At 42.0% G+C, this 20626-nt stretch overlaps 1 protein-coding gene across 1 annotated transcript; it reads left to right on the forward strand.

The window, feature by feature from the left end:
- Nucleotides 1-406: 406 nt before the first annotated feature.
- ttc1 (tetratricopeptide repeat domain 1) lies at nucleotides 407-19963 on the forward strand. The gene is made up of 8 exons (XM_024432614.2): nucleotides 407-474; nucleotides 12695-13283; nucleotides 13471-13531; nucleotides 13618-13730; nucleotides 14217-14253; nucleotides 14544-14692; nucleotides 19095-19149; nucleotides 19567-19963. Exons 2-8 carry the CDS (start codon nucleotides 12717-12719, stop codon nucleotides 19701-19703), a joined length of 1119 nt encoding a protein of 372 aa, XP_024288382.1. The 5' UTR covers nucleotides 407-474; nucleotides 12695-12716; the 3' UTR covers nucleotides 19704-19963.
- The last annotated feature ends 663 nt before the right edge of the window (nucleotides 19964-20626 follow it).

Below are 20626 nucleotides of genomic sequence, written 5' to 3' on the forward strand. Positions count from 1 at the left end.
TGGACACATGAATGTTCTTGCAATGTCCCATATAACACATCTAGAACATTGATGTAGTATATTCTGTGAACATTGCAAACACGTTCTAAATCAGTTCTGCTTGACATTGAGGGAATGTTCACCTAACTTTAACACCAAAATATTATAATATTCTTGCTAACATAGATAGAACACTCAAACATTAGAGTAACCTTACAAAAACGCTTTCTCTCCCTAGAATTGTTAGCTGGATTTCTGAAAGGCACGTTTGAGAGAGATTCATTCATGAATTAGTCGGTTTTTAATGGTTTTCTTCAGGGTGAAACCAAAGAATAATTCTGTGACGAAACAGACAGTATTTATGTGAAACATTCATTAAGCCAAGTGTTTCCTTAATGACTACATATCCCAGAGTTCCTCGGGGTCGTAACCCTTATGTGATTGGATAAGCAAGCGGAAGCATTGTTTACAGAGGGAACGTCATCGTGAGTAGAGGTAGGACTGTACTAAATCCTAAATATGCAATATTATACTCCTTAACGAACCTTTGTAATATATATATATATATATATATATGTTTACGATGGTGAAGAAGTAATTTAGCTTCAGGTATTGAAATGTATATGAAGATAACATAATTAAAATGTCAAAATGTGTATAATTTGGGTCTGTACATGTTAGGTAGCATTATGCTAGCTAGCTAACGCATGAATTTAGCTAGCAAGCTAACGTTAGCTTTATCGCTGAAGTAAAACATTTTTTTTTTGCTGCTAGATAAGAAAACATAATACTAATATTAAGTAAACAGTTTTGTAGCGAACGTAGTAGCTAGAAGTAAAAAAAAGTGTCCATGCCTCTACATTCGTGTTAGAGAGGGAGCTGACATCAAGAGGCTTAAACGGCCGTGATACATTGCCTTCGGAGTATTCACACCCCTTGATTTATTCCGCAATTGTTGTTACAGCCAGGATTCAAATTGGTTTAAATACATTTCTCACCCATCTACACACAATACCCCATATTGACAAAGTGAATACATGTTTTTAGAAATGTTAGCAAATTTACTGAAAATGAAATCCAGAAAGATTACATTTACATAAGTACTCACACCCATGAGTCAATACTTTGTAGAATCACCTTCAAACATTCATAGATGACCAGCAGTATCAAATAATCACAGCGGTTGTAGAGGGTGCAACAGGTCCGGTGGTAGGTAGCACGACCGGTGAACGGATCAGGGTTTCCTAGCCGCAGGTAGAACAGTTGAAACTGTAGCAGTAGCATGACCAGGTGGACTGGGGACAGCCAGGAGTCATCAGGCCAGGTACTCCTGAGGCATGATCCTAGGGCTCAGGTCCTCCGGGAGTGGAGGGAGAGAGAGATAATTAGAGGGAGCATGCTTAAATTCACACAGGACACTTGATAAGACATGAGAATTACACCAGATATAACAGACTGACCGTAGCCCCCCGGCACATAGACTCTTGCAGCAGACACTAGAGACGGACAGAGGGGTGTGTTGGGGGACACCGTGGCCTTGTCCGACAATACCCCCAGACAGGGCCAACCAGGCAGTATATAACCCCACGAGGGATATCATCAGACCACCAATTTACTACCCTGAGACAAGGCTGAGTATAGCCTACGAAGATCTCCACCGCAAAAGCCTGAGGGGGTGCAAAACCGGAAAGGAAGATTACATCTGTGACTCAACCCACTCAAGTCACGCACCCCTCCTAGGGACGGCAAGGCAGAGCACTAGTAAGCCAGTGACTCAGGCCGCGTAATAGGGTCAGAGATAGAGAATCCCAGTGGAGAGAGCCGGCCAGGCAGAGACAGCAAGGGCAGTTCGTCGCTCCAGTGCCTTGCCGTTCACCTTCGTACCCATGGGCCAGACTACACTCAATCATAGGACCTACTGAAGAGATGAGTCTTCAGTAAAGACTCAAGACCAAGTCTGTGTCTCTCACATCGATATGCTGACCGTTCAATAAAAAGTGAGGTCTATAGGAGAAGGCCCTGCCTCCAGCTGTTTGCTTAGCAAATTATAGGGACAATAAGGAGGCCTGTGTCTTGTGACCGTAGCGTACGTGTAGGTATGTACGGCAGGACCAAATTGGAAAGATAGGTAGGATCAATCCAATGTAATGCTTTAGCAGTAAAACCTTGAAATCAGCCCTAGCCTTAACAGGAAGCCAATGTAGAGGCTAACTGGAGTAATATGATTTTATTTGGTTCTTGTCAGGATTCTAGCAGCAGTGTTTAGCACTAACTGAAGTTTATTTAGTGCTTTAACCAGGTAGCTGGAGAGTAGAGCACTGCAATAGTAAAATTAACAAAAGCATGGATTAGCTTTTCTGCATAATCTTTGGCCAAAAAGTTTCTGATTTTTGCAATGTTACGAAGGTGGAAAAAAGCTGTCTTTGAAATATTCTTGATATGTTCGTCAAAAGAGAGATCAGGGTCCAGTGTAACGCTGAGGTCTTTCACTAGTTTTATTTGAGATGGCTGTACAACCATCAAGCATAATTGTCAGATCCATCAGCAGATCTCTTTGTTTCTTGGGACCTAGAACTAGCATCTCTATTTTGTCCAAGTTTAAAAGTAAAACATTTGATGCCATCCACTTCCTTATGTCTGAAACAGAGGCTTTCAGGGTAGGCAACCTTGAGGAACGCCTATTACAATTGATTTGTCAGAGGCCAAACCATCCACAGAGACAAATGGATATCTTTACGACATATAAGATCTAAACCAGGCAAGAACTTGTCTGTGTAGACCAATTAGGGTTTCTAATCTCTCCAAAAGAATATGGTGATTGATGGTGCCAAAAGCAGTACTAATGTCTAGGACCACGAGGACAGATGCAGAGCCTTGGTCTGATGGCATTAAAAGGTCATTTCACACCTTCACGAGTGCAGTCTCAGTGCTATAATGGGATCTAAAACCAGACTGAGGCATATGGTATACATTATTTGTCTTCGGGAAGGCAGTGAGTTGCTGCGCAACAGCTTTTTCAAAAATGTTTGAAAGGGTTGGGAGAGTTGATATAAGCCGATTTTTAGTTTTTTACATTTTCCATGTCATGGTTTGTCTTTTTCAAGAGGCTTTATTACTGCCACTTTCAGTGATATTGGTACACATCCGGTGGATAGGGAGTCATTTATTATGTTCAACATTGGGGGGCCAAGCACAGGAAGTAGCACTTTCAGATGTTTAGTTTGAATAGGGTCCAGTATGCAGTTTGACGGTTTAGAGGCCATTACTATTTTCATAAATATGTCAAGAGATACAGGATTAAAAAACTTTAGTGTTTCTGTTGATCCTAGGTCCTGGCAGTTCTGTGCAGACTCGGGACAACTAAGTTTTGGAGACATACGCGGATTCAAAGTGTCCGTAATTTGCTTTCTAATGATGATGATCTTTTTATCAAAGATGTTCATTAATTTATCACTGCTGAAGTGAAGGCTATCCTCTAATGTTGACTGCTGCTTTTTAGTTAGCTTTGCCACAGTATCAAAAATAAATGTTGGATTGTTCTTATTCTCCTCAATTAGGTTGAAAAAATAGGACGTCCGAGCAGCAGTGAGGGCTCTGATATTTCACGGTACTGTATTTCCAAGCTAGTCGGAAGACTTCCAGTTTGGTGGAGCGCCATTTCCGTTCCAATTTTCTGGAGGCTTGCTTCAGGGCTTGAGTATTTTCTGTATACCAGGGTGCAAATTTCTCATGCCAAATTTCTTTTTTTTTTAGGGGTGCAACTGCGTCAAGGGTATGATGCAAGGTTAAGTTAAGATCCTCAGTTAGGTACTTAACTGATTTCTGTTCTCCATCATCCTTAGGTAGGTGGAGGGAGTCAGGAAGTGCATCTAGGAATCTTTGGGTTTGTCCGAGAATTTATAGCACTGCTTTCGTTGATTTTTGGTTGGGGTTTGAGCAGATTATTTGTTGCGATTGCTAACTTAATAAAATAGTGGTCCGATTGTCCAGGGTTATGAGGAAAAACATTTAGATCTACAATATTTATTCCACGGGACAAAACTAGATCCGGGTATTGACTGTGGCAATTAGTACAGTAGGTCTGGATGACATGTTGGACAAAACCCACTGAGTCGATAATGACTCTGAAAGCCTTTTTGAGTGGGTCTGTGGACTTTTCCATGTGAATATTAAAGTCCAAATGTTTTTATGTTACCTGCCGATAGGTCTGATAGGAATTCTGGGAACTCGGTGAGGAACGTTGTATACGGCCCAGGAGTCCTGTAAACAGTAACTATAAGTAGGCTGCATAGATTCCATGACTAGATGCTCAAAAGATGAAAACGCAGTCATTTTCTTTTTTGTAAATTGAAATTTGCTGCTGTCCATAAATGTTAGCAACACCTCCACCTTTGCAAGATGCACAGTGGATATGGTCACTAGTGTAACCAGGAGGAGAGGCCTCAATTAACACAGTACATTCATCAGGCTTGAGCCATATTTCAGTTAGGCCAATCACATCAAGATTATGATCAGTGATTAGTTAATTGACTGACTTCCTTGGAAGTGAGGGATCTAACATTAAGTAACACTATTTTGAGATGTGAGATCTCAATCTCTCAATAATCACAAGAATGGAGGAGGTCTTTATTCCAGTGAAATTGTGAGGGTGAACACAGCCATGTTTGTTTTGCTTAGCCTAGATCGAGGCACAGACACAGTCTCAATGGGGATAGCTTAGCTGACTACACTGACTGTGCTAGTGGCAGACTCTAAGCTGGTCATTGTGGCGCAGACTCTAAGCTTCTCATTGTGGCGCTAGAGGAGTTAGAGCCCTGTCTATTTTCATAGATGAGATAAGATAAGATGAGAGCACCCCTCCAGCTAGAATGGAGTCTGTCATTCCTCAGCAGGCCATGGTCCTGTTTGTGGGTGAGTCCCAGAAAGAGGGCCAATTATCTACAAATTCTATCTTTTGGGAGGGGCAGAAAACAGTTTTCAACCAGCGATAAAGTTGTGAGACTGTAGAGCTCATCAGTCCCCTAACTGGGAGGGGGCCAGAGACAATTACTCGATGCCGACACATCTTTCTAGCTGATTTACATGCTGAAGATGTGTTGCACTTGGTGACCTCTAACTGTTTCATCCTAACATCGTTGGTTCAGACGTGGATAACAATAACCCTATACTTTCTACACCTGCCAGTTTTAGCCTTAGCCAGCACCATCTTCAGATTAGCCTTTGCTGGTAGGTCTGCCCCCTGGTAAACAGTGAATGATTGCTGGATGATTCTTTTTATTTTTTTAATATTTATTTTTACCCCGTTTTCTCCCCAATTTCGTGGTATCCAATTGTTTAGTAGCTACTATCTTGTCTCATCACTACAACTCCCGTACGGGCTCGGGAGAGACGAAGGTTGAAAGTCATGCGTCCTCTGATACACAACCCAACCAAGCCGCACTGTTTCTTAACACAGCGCGCATCCAACCCGGAAGCCAGCCACACCAATGTGTCGGAGGAAACACCATGCACCTGGCAACCTTGGTTAGCGCGCACTGCGCCCGGCCCGCCACAGGAGTCGCTAGTGCGTGATGAGACAAGGTTATCCCTACCGGCCAATCCCTCCCTAACCCGGGCGACGCTAGATTGTGCGTTTTGTGCCAATTGTGCGTCGCCCCACGGACCTCCCGGTCGCGGCCGGTTACGACAGAGCCTGGGCGCAAACCCAGAGTCTCTGGTGGCACAGCTGGCGCTGCAGTACAGCGCTCTTAACCACTGCGCCACCCGGGAGGCCCCTAGATGATTCTTTTTAAGTCAAATATTGCAGGTAATGAAGTTGCCAATGACTAGGGTTTTCAGTTTGTTAGAGGTGGGAGGCTTCGGCGGCTCAGACCGACCATAGCGAGTGGAGGAGAAACCTGAGAGGGCTCGCCCTCTGACTCCATCTCGTTGCTTAATGGGGAGAACCGGTTGAAAGTTTCTGTCGGCTGAATGAGCAACACCGGGTTGAGCAGGGCGGAACACTCGGCTGTAATCCAAGTGTTCTTTGCCACATTTTTTTGACAGTTACATTAGCGCCTTGTTGCAAACAGGATGCGTGTTTTGGAATATTTTGATTCTGTACAATCTTCTATCTTTTCACTATGTAAATCAGGTTAGTATTGTGGAGTACAGTGGGGCAAAAAAGTATTTAGTCAGCCACCAATTGTGCAAGTTCTCCCACTTAAAAAGATGAGAGAGGCCTGTAATTTTCATCATAGGTAAACTTCAACTATGACAGACAAAATGAGAGAAAAAAATCCAGAAAATCACATTGTAGGATTTTTAATGAATTTATTTGCAAATTACGGTGGAAAATAAGTATTTGGTCAATAACAAAAGTTTATCTAAGTACTTTGTTATATACCCTTTGTTGGCAATGACAGAGGTCAAATGTTTTCTGTAAGTCTTCCCAAGGTTTTCACACACTGTTGCTGGTATTTTCGCCCATTCCTCCATGCAGATCTCCTCTAGAGCAGTGATGTTTTGGGGCTGTTGCTGGGAAACACGGACTTTCAACTCCCTCCAAAGATTTTCTATGGGGTTGAGATCTGGAGACTGGCTAGGCCACTCCAGGACCTTGAAATGCTTCTTACGAAGCCACTCCATCGTTGCCCGGGCGGTGTGTTTGGGATCATTGTCATGCTGAAAGACCCAGCCACATTTCATCTTCAATGCCCTTGCTGATGGTAGGCTTTGTTACTTTGGTCCCAGCTCTCTGCAGGTCATTCACTAGGTCCCCCCGTGTGGTTCTGGGATTTTTCTCACCGTTCTTGTGATCATTTTGACGCCACGGGGTGAGATCTTGCGTGGAGCCCCAGATCGAGGGAGATTATCAGTGGTCTTGTAAATCTTCCATTTCCTAATAATTGCTCCCACAGTTGATTTATTCAAACCAAGCTGCTTACCTATTGCAGATTCAGTCTTCCCAGCCTGGTGCAGGTCTACAATTTTGTTTCTGGTGTCCTTTGACAGCTCTTTGGTCTTGGCCATAGTGGAGTTTGGAGTGTGACTGTTTGAGGTTGTGGACAGGTGTCTTTAATACTGATAACAAGTTCAAACAGGTGCCATTAATACAGGTAACAGGTGGAGGACAGGGCAGCCTCTTAAAGAAGAAGTTACAGGTCTGTGATAGCCAGAAATCTTGCTTGTTTGTAGGTGACCAAATACTTATTTTCCACCATAATTTGCAAATAAATTCATTAAAAATCCTACAATGTGATTTTCTGGATTTTTTTTCGCTCATTTTGTCTGTCATAGTTGAAGTGTACCTATGATGAAAATTACAGGCCTCTCTCATCTTTTTAAGTGGGAGAACTTGCACAATTGGTGGCTGACTAAATACTTTTTTGCCCCACTGTAACTACAGTGTTGTTGATCCATCCTCAGTTATCTCCTATCACAGCCATTAAACTCTGTTTTAAAGTCACCGTGGGCCTCATGGTGAAATCCCTGAGCGGTTTCCTTCCTCTCCGGCAACTGAGTTAGGAAGGACGCCTTTATCTTTGTAGTGACTGGGTGTATTGATACAACATCCAAAGTGTAGTTGATAACTTCACCATGCTCAAAGAGATTTTCAATGTCTACTTTTTATTAGCTTTACTAATCGGTGCCTTGTGGTTGAATCTGTGTTTGAAATTCACTGGTCAACTAAGGGACCTTACAAATAATTGTATGTGTGTGGTACATAGATGAGGTAGTCATTCAACAGTCATGTTAAACACTATTATTGCACACAGAGTCCATGCAATGTATTATGTGACTTGTTAAGCATATTTCTACTCCTTAACTTATTTAGGCTTGTCATGACAAAGGAGTTGAATACTTATTGACTCAATACATTTCAGCTTTTCATTTTTTATTCATTTGGAAAACTTTTTTTTTTAAATCCACTTTGACATTATGGGGTATTGTGTGTCGTAGGCCAGTGACAAAATCTACATTTTAATCCATTTTAAATTCAGGCTGTAGCACAACAAAATGTGGAAAATGTAAAGGGGACGTGAATACTTCCTGAAGTCACTGTATATGAATGCTTCCATACAGCTGTTACACAGTAGGTAGTGTAAAGCATAGCACAGAGAATGTTCGACCAACCTTTACTTGGCGATACTTCTTCAATTGCTGACTTGGAAGACAAACACGTATTCTAAACTTCCATGTGTAGTTGCAGGGGTTTGTTTGAATTTAGAAAATGTTCTGTTATTCAGTTAAATAAAAATATTTATCCATTAAGTAATCCATCAATATGTAGGCTGCCATCTCGTCTATTTCAAATCTTCTGTTATTGTTTGAGACGGGTGTCCTACCCAAAGTGCAGCATGTCATGATGAAACTCGCCTCTCGATCAATGGGAAGATTTAAAAAAATACAAGATGGCAGAGTACACGTTGTTGGATTACTTAATGGATATTTTATTTTATTTTATTGAATAACAGATCATTTTCTGAATTCAAACAAACCCTTGCAACTACATATGGAAGTTTAGAAGACGTGTTTGTCTCCAAGTAAAGGTTGGTCGAACATTCTCTGTGCCTTACACTACCTACTCTTTAATGTCTGTATGGACGCATTCACATTTCACTGCCATTTCAAAGTGTAGCTGGGTCATTTTCACGAAACTGTCAAAAAATAATAATAATCCTTGTAATTTTCCCACCCAATTTTCTCTTGATTCACTGCGATTAGTCTGTACTTATCTATATTTTAATTATATTTTTAAATCAGATGTTATGCATTTTACCAACATTTTCACAAAATTCTCATTACCTCAACAGTTCAAAAAAATATATATACAAATCAATATTTCAAATATTTTTTTGCCATTGCTTACCTGATGAAAAGGTCTGACTTTGGTTTCGCACAAGGTGCTTAAAGTACTTTAATTTGGCACTCTGAAATTCAAGTCCTAGAATTCCTTGAAAATTAGACACTTTCTCAACTTGGTACTTGAATTAAAATGAGTGGAACAGAAAAGGATCAAATAAGTTTAAAAAAATATTAGAAAAATATGTTGGTCTTGCAAATTAATTTCCAGGCAGACTATTGAGTTTTATTTCCTCACGTGTTTTGCGCTCTGGTTGCCAGGCGAGCTCGCTCATTCTACCCACAGACCTCCACTCAGCCAGGCAGTTACAGAATTGATTGATTAGGTCCTGCCGAACATCACATTGATAGCTAAAATGATGGGCAAATGTAGATTCAACCTGCTTTTTTTGCGTATGAAACATTTCTGGGATCTTTTAGTTCAGTTCATGAAACATGTGACCAACGTATTACTTGTTGTTTTATATTTTTGTTCATTATAGTTTACCCACCTTTTTTTACCACTACATCACTGAACTCAACCAACCCTCACCGTGTAAAGTGCAAAGAAAAAGACTTCGACATTGCCAGCATGGGTGAATCGGCCCTGAATAGCCACATGAAGGGGGAGAGACACAACGCTGCATCCTGCTCTGGCGCCAGTTCTACATTGTGACTTTTTCTCTTCAACAACCTCAAGTGCTTTTTTTGCCAATCTCCTCATTCAGGGGCGCCCGCGATATTCCTCTTTATCAAGCGGCAGCCCAGATCCTGCCGTTCACGTGCCGTTTTCCTCACACAGTCCACCTGCCCTTCTCCCGACCGGTGACACTATAAAGCTGCCAGTTGGAAGCAAGACGCTTTTTCGTAGCTGTTAAGTAGTAGATTCTCAAATATCCCAAAATATAAACGCAACATGCAACAATTTTGAATATTTTACTGTTACAAATCACATAAGGAAATCAGTCAATTGAAATAAATAAATTAGGCCCAAATCTATGGATTCCACATAACTGGGAATACAGATATGCATCTGTTGGTCACAGATACCTTAAAGGTATGAGAGTGGATCAGAAAACCAGTCGTCTTCTCCTTTGCATAGAGTTAATTAGGCTGTTGATTGTGGAATGTTGTCCCACTTATCTTCAATGGGTGTGCGAAGTTTCTGGATATTAAGAGAACTGAAAGAAGCTGTTTTACATGTCGATCCAGAGCATCCCAAACATGTTAAATGGGTGACATATCTGGTGATTATGCAGGCCATAGAAGAACTGGGACATTTTCAATTTCAAGGAATTGTGTGCAGATCCTTGTGACATGGGGCCATGCATTATCATGCTGAAACTTTGAGGTGATGGCGGAGGATGAATGGCACGACAATGGGTCTTTAGGATCTCGTCACAGTATCTCTGTGCATTCAAATTGCCATCTTTAAAATTGGGTTTGTTGTCCGTAGCTTATGCCTGCCCATACCATAACCCCACTGCCACAATGTGGCACTGTGTTTAGTGTTGACAGCAAACCGCTCGCCCACACAACGCCATGCACGTGGTCTGTGGTTGTGAGCCCTGTTGGACGTACTGCCAAATTCTCTAAAACAATGTTGGAGGTGGCTTACGGTCGAGAAATTAACTTTAAATGATCTGTCAACAGTTCTGCTGGACATTCCTGCAGTCAGCATGCCAATTGTATGCTCCCTCAAAACTTGAGACATCTGTGGCATTGTGTTGTGACATTTTAGATTGGCCTTTTATTGTCCCCAGCACGAGGTGTAACCCGTGTAATGATCATGCGGTTTAATCAGCTTCTTGATATGCCACATCTGTCAGGTGGATGGATTATCTTGGCAAAGGAAAAAATACTCACTAACAGGGATGTAAACATATTTGTGCACAATATTTGAGAAAATATGATTTTTGTGCGTATGGAAAGTTTCTGGGATCTTTTATTTCAGCTCATGAAACATGGGACCAACACTTTACATGTTGCGTTTTATATTTTTGTTCAGTGTACAATACTAAGCTGGAATTGTTTAGGAATGTGAATGGGAAATGTGTGTTCACCGGTATGTCCTAAATTCTGCTCATCACTACTCAAATTACAACATCAGTACTGATTTACCACTCATGTACACTATATATACAAAAGTATGTGAACATCCCTTTCAAATTAGTGGATTTGGCTATTTCAGCCACACCCTTTGCTAACAGATGTTTAAAATCGAACACACCGCCATGCAATCTCCATAGACGAACATTGGCAGTAGAATGGCCTTACTGAAAAACTCAGTTACTTTCAACGTGGCACATCTGGCAGTCCGACGGTCAACTCTTGGTTTGGCGGATGCCTGGAGAACATACCTGCCCCAATGCATAGTGCCAACTGTAATGTTTGGTGGAGGAGACCTTATGTTCTGGGGCTGTTTTTCATGGTTTGCGCTAGGCCCCTTAGTTTCAGTGAAGGGAAATCTTAACACTACTGCATACAATGACATTCTAGATGATTCTGTGCTTCCAACTTTGTAGCAACAGTTTATGGAAGGCCCTTTCCTATTTCAGCATGACAATGCCCCCGTGAACAAAGCGAGGTCCATACAGATATGATTTGTTGATCGGTGTGGAAGAACTTGACTGGCCTGCACAGAGCCCTGACCTCACCCCCATCGAACACCTTTGGGATTAATTGGAACGCCGACTGCGAACCAGGCCTAATCGCCCAACATCGGTGCCCGACCTCACTAATGCTCTTGTGGCTGAATGGAAGCAAGTCCTCACAGTAATGTTCAAACATCTAGTGGAAAGCCTTCCCAGAAGAGTTAAAGCTGTTATAGCAGCAATGGGGGGGACCAACTTCACATTAATACCCATGATTTTGGAATGAGATGTTCCATGAGCAAGTATCCACATATCAGGTTGTGGCGATATCCTGCCATCTGGTGGCGACTAGAAACAGTTGCAAAATAAGAACTATTACAAATTGATGGTCCTTGAAAATAAATACTTTTGGTCATGTAGTGTATGTGGACACCTGCTTGTCGAACATCTCATTCCAAAATCATGGGCATTAATATGGAGTTGGTCCCCCCTTTGCTGCTATAATAGCCTCCACTCCTGTTTTTGAGTTGCACCCCTTTCCCCTCAGAACAGCCTCAATTCGTCGGTTTATGGACTCTAGAGGGTGTTCCACACTGATGCTGGCCCATGTTGAGCGTGAAAAACCCACCAGCGTTGCAGTTCTTGACTCAAACCGATACACCTGGCACCTACTACCATACCCTGTTCAAATGCACTTAAATATTTTCTTGCCCATTCAGCCTCTGAATGGCACACATACACAATCCGTGTCTCAGTTGTCTCCAGGCTTATAAGTCTTAACCTGTCTCCTCCCCCTTGTTAGGTTCTGAACATATTTCAAGCTAGAATACAGGTGTACATAATGCTTTGTACACTCTGTATTTTGTTTTAATCAAATAAAACATTTCATAAAATGACCCGAGAAATTAATCTGGACTCATTTCGGGTAATAAGACTTTGGGGTGAAAATTTTTTAAATGTGTTAAATGTTAATGTATTTAAAATAAGACACTTTCCCAAAAACGACACATCTTATTCCTCAGAATGATAGTTGATTTTTTTTAGGATGCATCATAGCATCCTAACTCAATTTAACTCAATTTGCTACAGACATTTTAAAACTGTTTTAATGAGAATCACCCTGCTAGCTGAGATTTGAGAGCTCGAGGCCACTGCTCTGGCTAGCTATGTGAATTATATTATCTCCGGTCACTGGTATCTCAGTGCACTGTGACATAGTCTATCCTTAGATTAAACTGAGATGCAGGTTAAATTGACAGAATGTAGAACTGACTACAACGCCTTCTTCTTATGTGAAGTTTTGTACAGGGAGAAAATTGTATGGATTCCACAGCAGAAAAGGAGTCCGAGGTGCTCCTTGACAAGATGACCAACTCTCTGACCAATGCTATGAGAGTATCCAAACAACATGAATGTCCAGACAGCCAAAGCACAGCAGCCCACAGGGGTACTGAGCAGGAGGACGATGACTTCTTTGACTGTGAGGAGTCTCTGGATGGAGCAGACGGCTCCATGAGTGACAAGGAAAGGAAGACTGACTGTTCAGAAGCCCCACCGTTATGCCAGGGAGCAGAGGGAGACAGTAAAGAGACAGTCCGATTGAACAACTCACAAAACACAGAGGAAGAACACATCAATGCAGAGTTAGGAGAAGCTGAGATGTCAGGGGTGAGAACGACAATATTGGAAGATAAAGAGGGGGAGAGAGGTGAAGGAATGGAGGAGGAGAAAGAGAGTTGGGATGAGTGCACTGAAGAAGACTTGAGTTTGGCAGTTGAAGGGGGAGATTCTGATACTGAACTGAAAGGAGAAGAGAACCCGGCTCCTGAGTTTGACGAGGAGTATCTGAGAGAAGTGGAAAAAGTCCTGACAGAGGAAGAAAAGGAGGTGAATTTTATCCTAGTCTAAACATTAGTTTCCTACAACGTGTTTCTGTTATAATAATAACTCACCAAAATGCAAGATGCTTTTTTTCCAACTTGAAACTCTACAACCATCATTTGGTGCTTAGTAAGTTGACATTGCAAAAGCTCCCCATCTTTTGTGTTTAATGTTTGTTTCCTTTGTGCCATAGAGCCGCAGAGAGGAGAGCATGACACTAAAGGACAAGGGGAACAGTCAGTTCAAGAGTGGAGGTAAGCTGCTGTAGGCTAAACTGCTGTAGGACGGCTGTTAGTGGAAACGTGTCCAATAGGAATTGACTGACCCTTTATCTTCCTAGAGCACACTGAGGCAGAGGAGTCTTACACGGCAGCTTTGGGAGTGTGCCCTGTGTGTTACAGCAAGGAGAGGGCTATTCTCTTCTCTAACCGTGCTGCTGCCCGCCTGCACCTGGTAAGACTGATAGCAACAATAAACTTAACCAAGTGGGGAATTCTGAGGACCTATCTGAGTTTACCTAGTTGATTGTTATTACCCTCCTGAGGTTTCCTACATTTCTGTTTGTTTTGTCAAAATACCTTCTCAGGCGGCTACCTATATAAATTATAACATATGGCTAAAGTGTACCTTTTATGGCACAATTGTCTTGAAGTAAACTATCTTCTACTATTGTGAAGTCATGTGCGCAGTTTAGTGGCAGGGCAAAAAGACGCAGAGCTCTTGTGACACCTAGTGGTACTGCACTGTAACAATAGGTTTGAATGGGAGCTATGTTCTTGCCTGATTCATTCGAGTCCTATGTGTCAAAACATCAACGGGCCATTTGGAGTTGATGATGTCATCTCATAACTTATCTACCCAAAAAGATGTACAACACCTAGACAAATACACAACAAAATGCAGACTGAGTTTCAATCAAACCTTTTTCCCCGCCAACAGGATAAGAATGAGAAAGCCATTGCTGACTGCACAAAAGGTGAGACTGTTAAATCTGTATGTATTGTAATTCAACCATGTCAGATGATTGAACTGTCTGGCACCTGGTGTCCTACTTGGTGTGTGTAGCAAACACACTTCCCACTCCAGAACCCCCCATGTTTCTACATATTTTCTGTTCACCCAAACCAGGTGTATCCGGTAAATTGCAGTTGCTATTATCAAAATCACCAACACCAGGTGCAGATTTGGGTGAATTACATTTATTCATACCCATTGCTATGTAACTAGCACTCTGAACATTTGTTTCCTTGTTTTTTTCACCTCCAGCTATAGAGTTGAACCCAAACTACATGCGGGCGATCCTGCGGAGGGCAGAGCTCTATGAGAAAACAGACAAGCTGGATGAGGCTTTGGAAGACTACAAGGCTGCTCTGGAGAAAGACCCAAACCTGCCTGCAGCCAGAGAGGCCTGCATGGTTAGTGGCAAAAACTGGCATTTAACTCAAAGTAACAATTTAGCACTTAACGGTCACTATTCAGTACATGCACATAGTTCATTTTTAACACTTGGAGAGTACTGTATAAGGATTGGGTTTTACATGTTGTTAGAGTTGCCTTGGATGAAAAAACAAGATTTTGATATGAGGCCCACTTATTTGACAATTTCATTGATCTTGCTCGTTCAATAGCTAGGGTTTGAATTAATCATCACTGTTTAACTTGCAATATTGGCAAACTGAAATGGCTTGGACAAAGGTTTTTTTTCGTCTTTCCATTCTATGAGGCTGTCTGTGCTGGAGTTGGCTGTATCTGTGTCAAGGGTAGAGAAGTTTTTTTTTGTTCTGAATGAGGCCATGCATAGCAACAGGAGCCAAGCAGCAGCTCTTACTAATGTAGCCATGAGGAGGCGGCTTACACAACACAAGCTCACAGCTCCTGCATCTCAAATGCCACCCTATTACATATATAGTGCATTAAGTAGTAGAGCAGGGACGATAAACCCAAAATTATCCACACCGACCGCTTATCGCAGACATTTTGTGGCCAATACTAGAGAAATGTGAAGTTTGAAATTAAATAAGTTTGCTAATATAGGTTATTGTTAATGGGACAATTGTTGGCTACAACCATCAAACCAGTAGTAGTAGTAGTTTAAAATATAATAATAATAACTGGTGCTCGACACTGTTATAAATGTATCGTTCTATTTATCATTATCGCATCAATTCAGGCAATTTATCGCAATATGGATTTTTGTCCATATTGCCCAGTTCTTTAAAAAAAACATGAACCTTTATTTAATTAGGCAAATCAGTTAAGAACAAAATCTTATCATACAATGACGGGCTACCCTGGCCTAACCCGGACGATGCTGGGCCAATTGTGTGCTGCCCTACGGGTGCGCACAACTGGCCTAGCCTAGTGCACTTTATAGGGGATTAGGACCCATTTGGAACGCGGTCGGCACATCTTGGCCTGGCCTGAAACAGAAGAGTAGACCGAGGCAAGGAGAAGACAGATAAAATACGGAGAGGAAGGAGTATAGTGCAATTATTTTCATATGAAACTACACCGGCAGACACTAAATGGTCTCCAAATACTCTGTCTAATGTATCTCCTCCGGCCCTAACACACACACACACGTACCCAAGAATCAACTCCACTCCTCCCAACAGCTCCACATTTCCTTTGTTTGGTCTAGAATGGATAATGTGAGATGAGAGCAGTTACAGAGCCTTCAGAAAGTATTCATACCGTTTGACTTATTCCACATTTTGTTGTTACTGCATGAATTAAATATATGTTTATCTGCCAATCTACACACAATACCCCATAAAGACAGTGAATTGTTTTTTTTAGACATTTTCAAATGGATTGATTAAAACGAAATACAGAAATATCTCATTTACATAAGTATTCACAACCCTGAGTCAATACTTTGTAGAAGCACCTTTAGCAGTGATTACAGCTGTGAGTGTCTAAGAGTTTTACACACAGATCTGTCAAGTTGGAAGCTGTTCATTGCTAGACAACCATTTTCAGGTCTTGCCATAGATTTTCCAGTAGATTTAAGCCAAAACTCTGACTCGGCCACTCAGGAACATTCACTGTATTTTTGGTAAGTGTAGCTTTGGCCAAGTGTTTTAGGTTATTGTCCTGCTGAAAGGTGAATGCATCTTCCTGTGTCTGGTGGAATGCAGACTGAACTGGGTTTTCCTCGAGGATTTTGCCTGTGCTTAGCTCCATTCCATTTATTTTTTATCTTCAACTCCACAGTCCTTAACAATTACAAGCATACCAATAACATGATGCTGCCACCACTATACTTGAAATATGGAGAGTGGTACTTAGTAATGTGCTATGTTTGGGGAAAATCCAATAACACTTTGTATTCAGGAAGAAGGTGAATTGCTTTGCCATTTTTTTGCAGTATTACTTTAGTGCCTTGTCACTCTGTCAATTAGGTTAGTATTGTGGAGTAACTACAGTGTTGTTGATCCATCCTCAGTTTTCTCCTTGCCCAGCACAGCCTTTAAACTCTAACTGTTTTAAAGCCACCATGGTGAAACCCCTCCTGAGTGGTTTCCTTCTTCTCCGGCACCTGAGTTAGGAAGGACGCCTGTTTCTTTGTAGTGACTGGGTGTATTGATACAACATCCAAAGTGTAAATAATAACTTCACCATGCTCAAATAGATATTCAATGTCTGCTTTTTTTGCGATCTACCATTAGGTGCCCTTCTTTGTAAGTCATTGAAAATCCTCCCTGGTATTTGTGGTTGAATCTGTGTTTGAAATGTACTGCTCAACTGAGGAACCTTACAGATAACTGTATGGGTGGGGTACAGAGATGAGGTAGTCATTTAAAAATCATAAACGCTTGTTGCACACGGAGTGAGTCCATGCAATTTATTATGTGACTTGTGAAGCACATTTTTACTCCTGAACTTATTTAGGCTTGACATAACAAATGGGCATCCATCAATCATCCTTGATGTTTCTACAACTTGATTGGAGTCCATCTGTGGTATATTCAATTAGACATGATAAGATCCCCAAGAACACAGTGGCCTCCATCATTCTTAATAGAAGGTTGGAACCACCAAGTCTTTTCCTAGAGCCTGCCGCCCGGCCAAAATGAGCAATCAGGGGAGAAGGGCCTTGGTCAGGGAGGTGACCAAGAACCCGATGGTCACTCTGACAGAGCTCCGGAGTTCTTCTGTGGAAATGGGAGAATCTTCCAGAAGGACAACCATCTCTGCAGCACTCCACCAATCAGGAATTTATGGTAGATTGACCAGACGGAAGCCACTCTTCAGTAAAAGGCACATGACAGCCCACTTGGAGTTTGCCAAAAGGCACCTGAAGAACTCTCAGACCATGAGAAACAAGATTCTCTGGTCTGATGAAACCAAGATCTAACTCTTTGGCCTGAATGCCAAAGCGTCTTGTCTGGAGGAAACCTGGCACCATCCCTACGGTGAGGCATGGTGGTGGCAGCATCATGCTTTGGGGATGTTTTTCAGGGGCAGGGATTGGGAGACTAATCAGGGTCGAGGGAAAGATGAACGGAACAAAGTACAGAGAGATACTTGATTAAAAACCTGCTCCAGAGCTCTCAGGACCTCAGACTGGGGCGAAGATTCTCCTTCCAACAGGATAACAATCCTAAGCACACAGCCAAGACAATGCAGGAGTGGCTTAGGGACAAGTCTCAATGTCCTTGAGTGCCAGTGCCCGGACTAGAACCCGATAGAACATCTCTGGAGAGACCTGAAAATAGCTGTGCAGCGACGATCCCCATTCAAGCTGACAGAGCTTGAGAGGATCTGCAGAGAAGAATGGGAGAAACTCCCCAAATACAGGTGTGCAAAGCTTATAGCGTCATGCCCAAGAAGACTCGGCTGTGATCGCTGCCAAATGTGCTTCAACAAAGTACTCAGTAAAAGGTCTGAATACTTATGAAAATGTGATATTTCAGTTTTGTAATACATTTGCAAAAATATCTCAACCTGTTGTTGGTTTGTCGGATATTGTGTGTAGATTGAGGGGGAAAAAGCAATTTAATCAATTTTAGAATAAGGCTGTAATGTAACAAAATGTGGAAATAGTCCAGGGGTATGAATACTTTCCGAATGCACTGTAGGCCAGTGAGGAGAAATCTCAATTGAATCCATTTTAAATTCCGATTCAAACACAACAAAATGTGGAAAAAGTTAAGGAGTGTGAATACTTTCTGAAGGCACTGTATGTCATTGGAAGCATGCTGTATAGACCAGCACCCTATATATAATATGCCAATAATTACAAAGAAAAGAAAAGGGCTCCTTCTGACCTGAGGTGGATAATGAGATATTACTGTGATGGATTGAGGGGGAAAAACTGTGGGGCGGCCTAGTGGTTAGAGCATTGGGCCAGTAACCGAAAGGTTGCTGGATCGAATCCCCGAGCTGACAAGGTAAAAATCTGTCGTTCTGCCCCTGAGCAAGGCAAGTAACCCACTGTTCCCTGGGTGCCGAAAACGTGGATGTTGATTAAGGCACCTCTGGTTAAATGCGGAAGACACATTTCAGTTGGTGTTCAGTTGTACAACTGACTAGGTATCCCCCTTTCCCACTACATCTGAGGTTACTAGCTCTAGTCCAGGGGTTAATGCAATAGTCCCACCACAGTGACGTTGTCAAGACAACCAGGGGGTAAAGTAGTAACACCATGTCCTTGATGTTCTAATCCAAACAGGTAAAGGTTGTGAGATCAGAGGGAGCTAAATCATATCTGATGTGCACTGTTGTGTGTGTGAAATGTTGGGGCCACAGAATAGTAACCAGCCACCTTGACTGACTGACTCTCTCTCTCTCTCTCTCTCTCTCTCCATACAGCGGCTTCCACAACAGATCCACGAGCGAAATGAGAAGCTGAAGGAAGAGATGATGGGTATGAGACCTTTTTGTATTTTTCACCTACTGCTTTTCTAGATTAGATTGCACCCCCAGGGGAACATTTCAAAAGGCTAGAGACTAAAGTACATTCACTGACCATCAAGAAACTGTGAACGGTGCACTGTGATATGATAACTCAGATTGTTCGCAAGTGAGGGTGGCCGCAACATGCCGTGGCAGTTTTAGGGTTGTTCTGTTCCATCATGGTGAGCTATAATGTTGTGTGGATCCACTAGGCTGGGAGTGGTTAACCAAAAAGCAGAGTGTTGGGAGGAAGAAGAAAGGTTGTTTAATAATACAGACCTTAATGGAAATGTTTTCATATGTTTTGGTCATTTTATTGTTATAATCACAATTTTTGTCATAATTTAGCCTTCATGTATTTTGCCTTACCCTGTCTGTTTGTCCATAGGCAAGCTGAAGGACTTGGGCAATATGTTCCTACGGCCTTTTGGCCTGTCCACCTCAAACTTCCAAGTGAACCAGGATACAGGCACTGGATCCTACTCCGTCAACTTTGTTCAGAGTCCAAATAACAACAACAGATAACAGCATGACAAGCCAGTATGAGAGCTGTCACACCTGGCTGGCCTTCCATCCCCAGAGCTAAGAGACTGACACTCAGGACCCTCCACTGGTGTGTCAGAAGTCTGAGTGGGATCCCTTTGAAATCCACACGACAAATTAGTCTTTCATGGTTAAATAACATGTTAGTGTGTGTGCATTTGTGTGTGTGTGTGAGAGTGTACTGTCTTAACAGTCAACTGTGTTTCCTAAGGGTATAGCCATTAAATGATCAATGACTGTTACTTTGCTGCTTTGTCCTTGTTTTTATATGGCGCTATTTCCTTTGCCACTTCTTTGATGTCAGGATGTGAGGGTGAAAGTGTCATTGGCCCCATAAACACTCCGGTTATACTGATGTACAACACATTTGACAACTTCTGAAGAAAGTGGTATCACACCTTTTTGTCAAATGGGTTGTACATCAGTTGTACAACCTTGGTGTGTACAGGGCCAGAGTGTAGTTGTTAAATTGTGTTGAAAAGATGATCTACTCTGTGTAGGCCTTTTTCATTGGCTTATATATTCAGAGGATATGCATATTGGTGTCAAATGTGAATTACAGTACAAAATAGAAAAACACACCAAGTACAAAGGCAAAAAGCAGATTTACTGATTTTAGGAGATATACAGTAATTACAAAACAGGATTTCCCACATCCACCAGTGTGTTAAGTCAAGACATTAATAGATTGTATCAAAACGCATACATGTACACGAGATGGCGAGAGATGAGCCACAGCTGATTCAGTCACTGTGGCTCTCTTCAGCTGCTCCTGATTGACTTGACCATGTGTTTGTTTCCCTTTGGGAATCCCCAATCCAGCCTGTGACCTCACAATCGGTCCAGTCAACTGGCTCTGCTTGTCTTGAAGTGAGGAGGAAAGTCAGGGAGGAATATTGTGGTTT

The sequence above is a fragment of the Oncorhynchus tshawytscha genome, linkage group LG09 (genome assembly GCF_018296145.1).
Source record: "Oncorhynchus tshawytscha isolate Ot180627B linkage group LG09, Otsh_v2.0, whole genome shotgun sequence".
Taxonomy (NCBI): domain Eukaryota; kingdom Metazoa; phylum Chordata; class Actinopteri; order Salmoniformes; family Salmonidae; genus Oncorhynchus; species Oncorhynchus tshawytscha.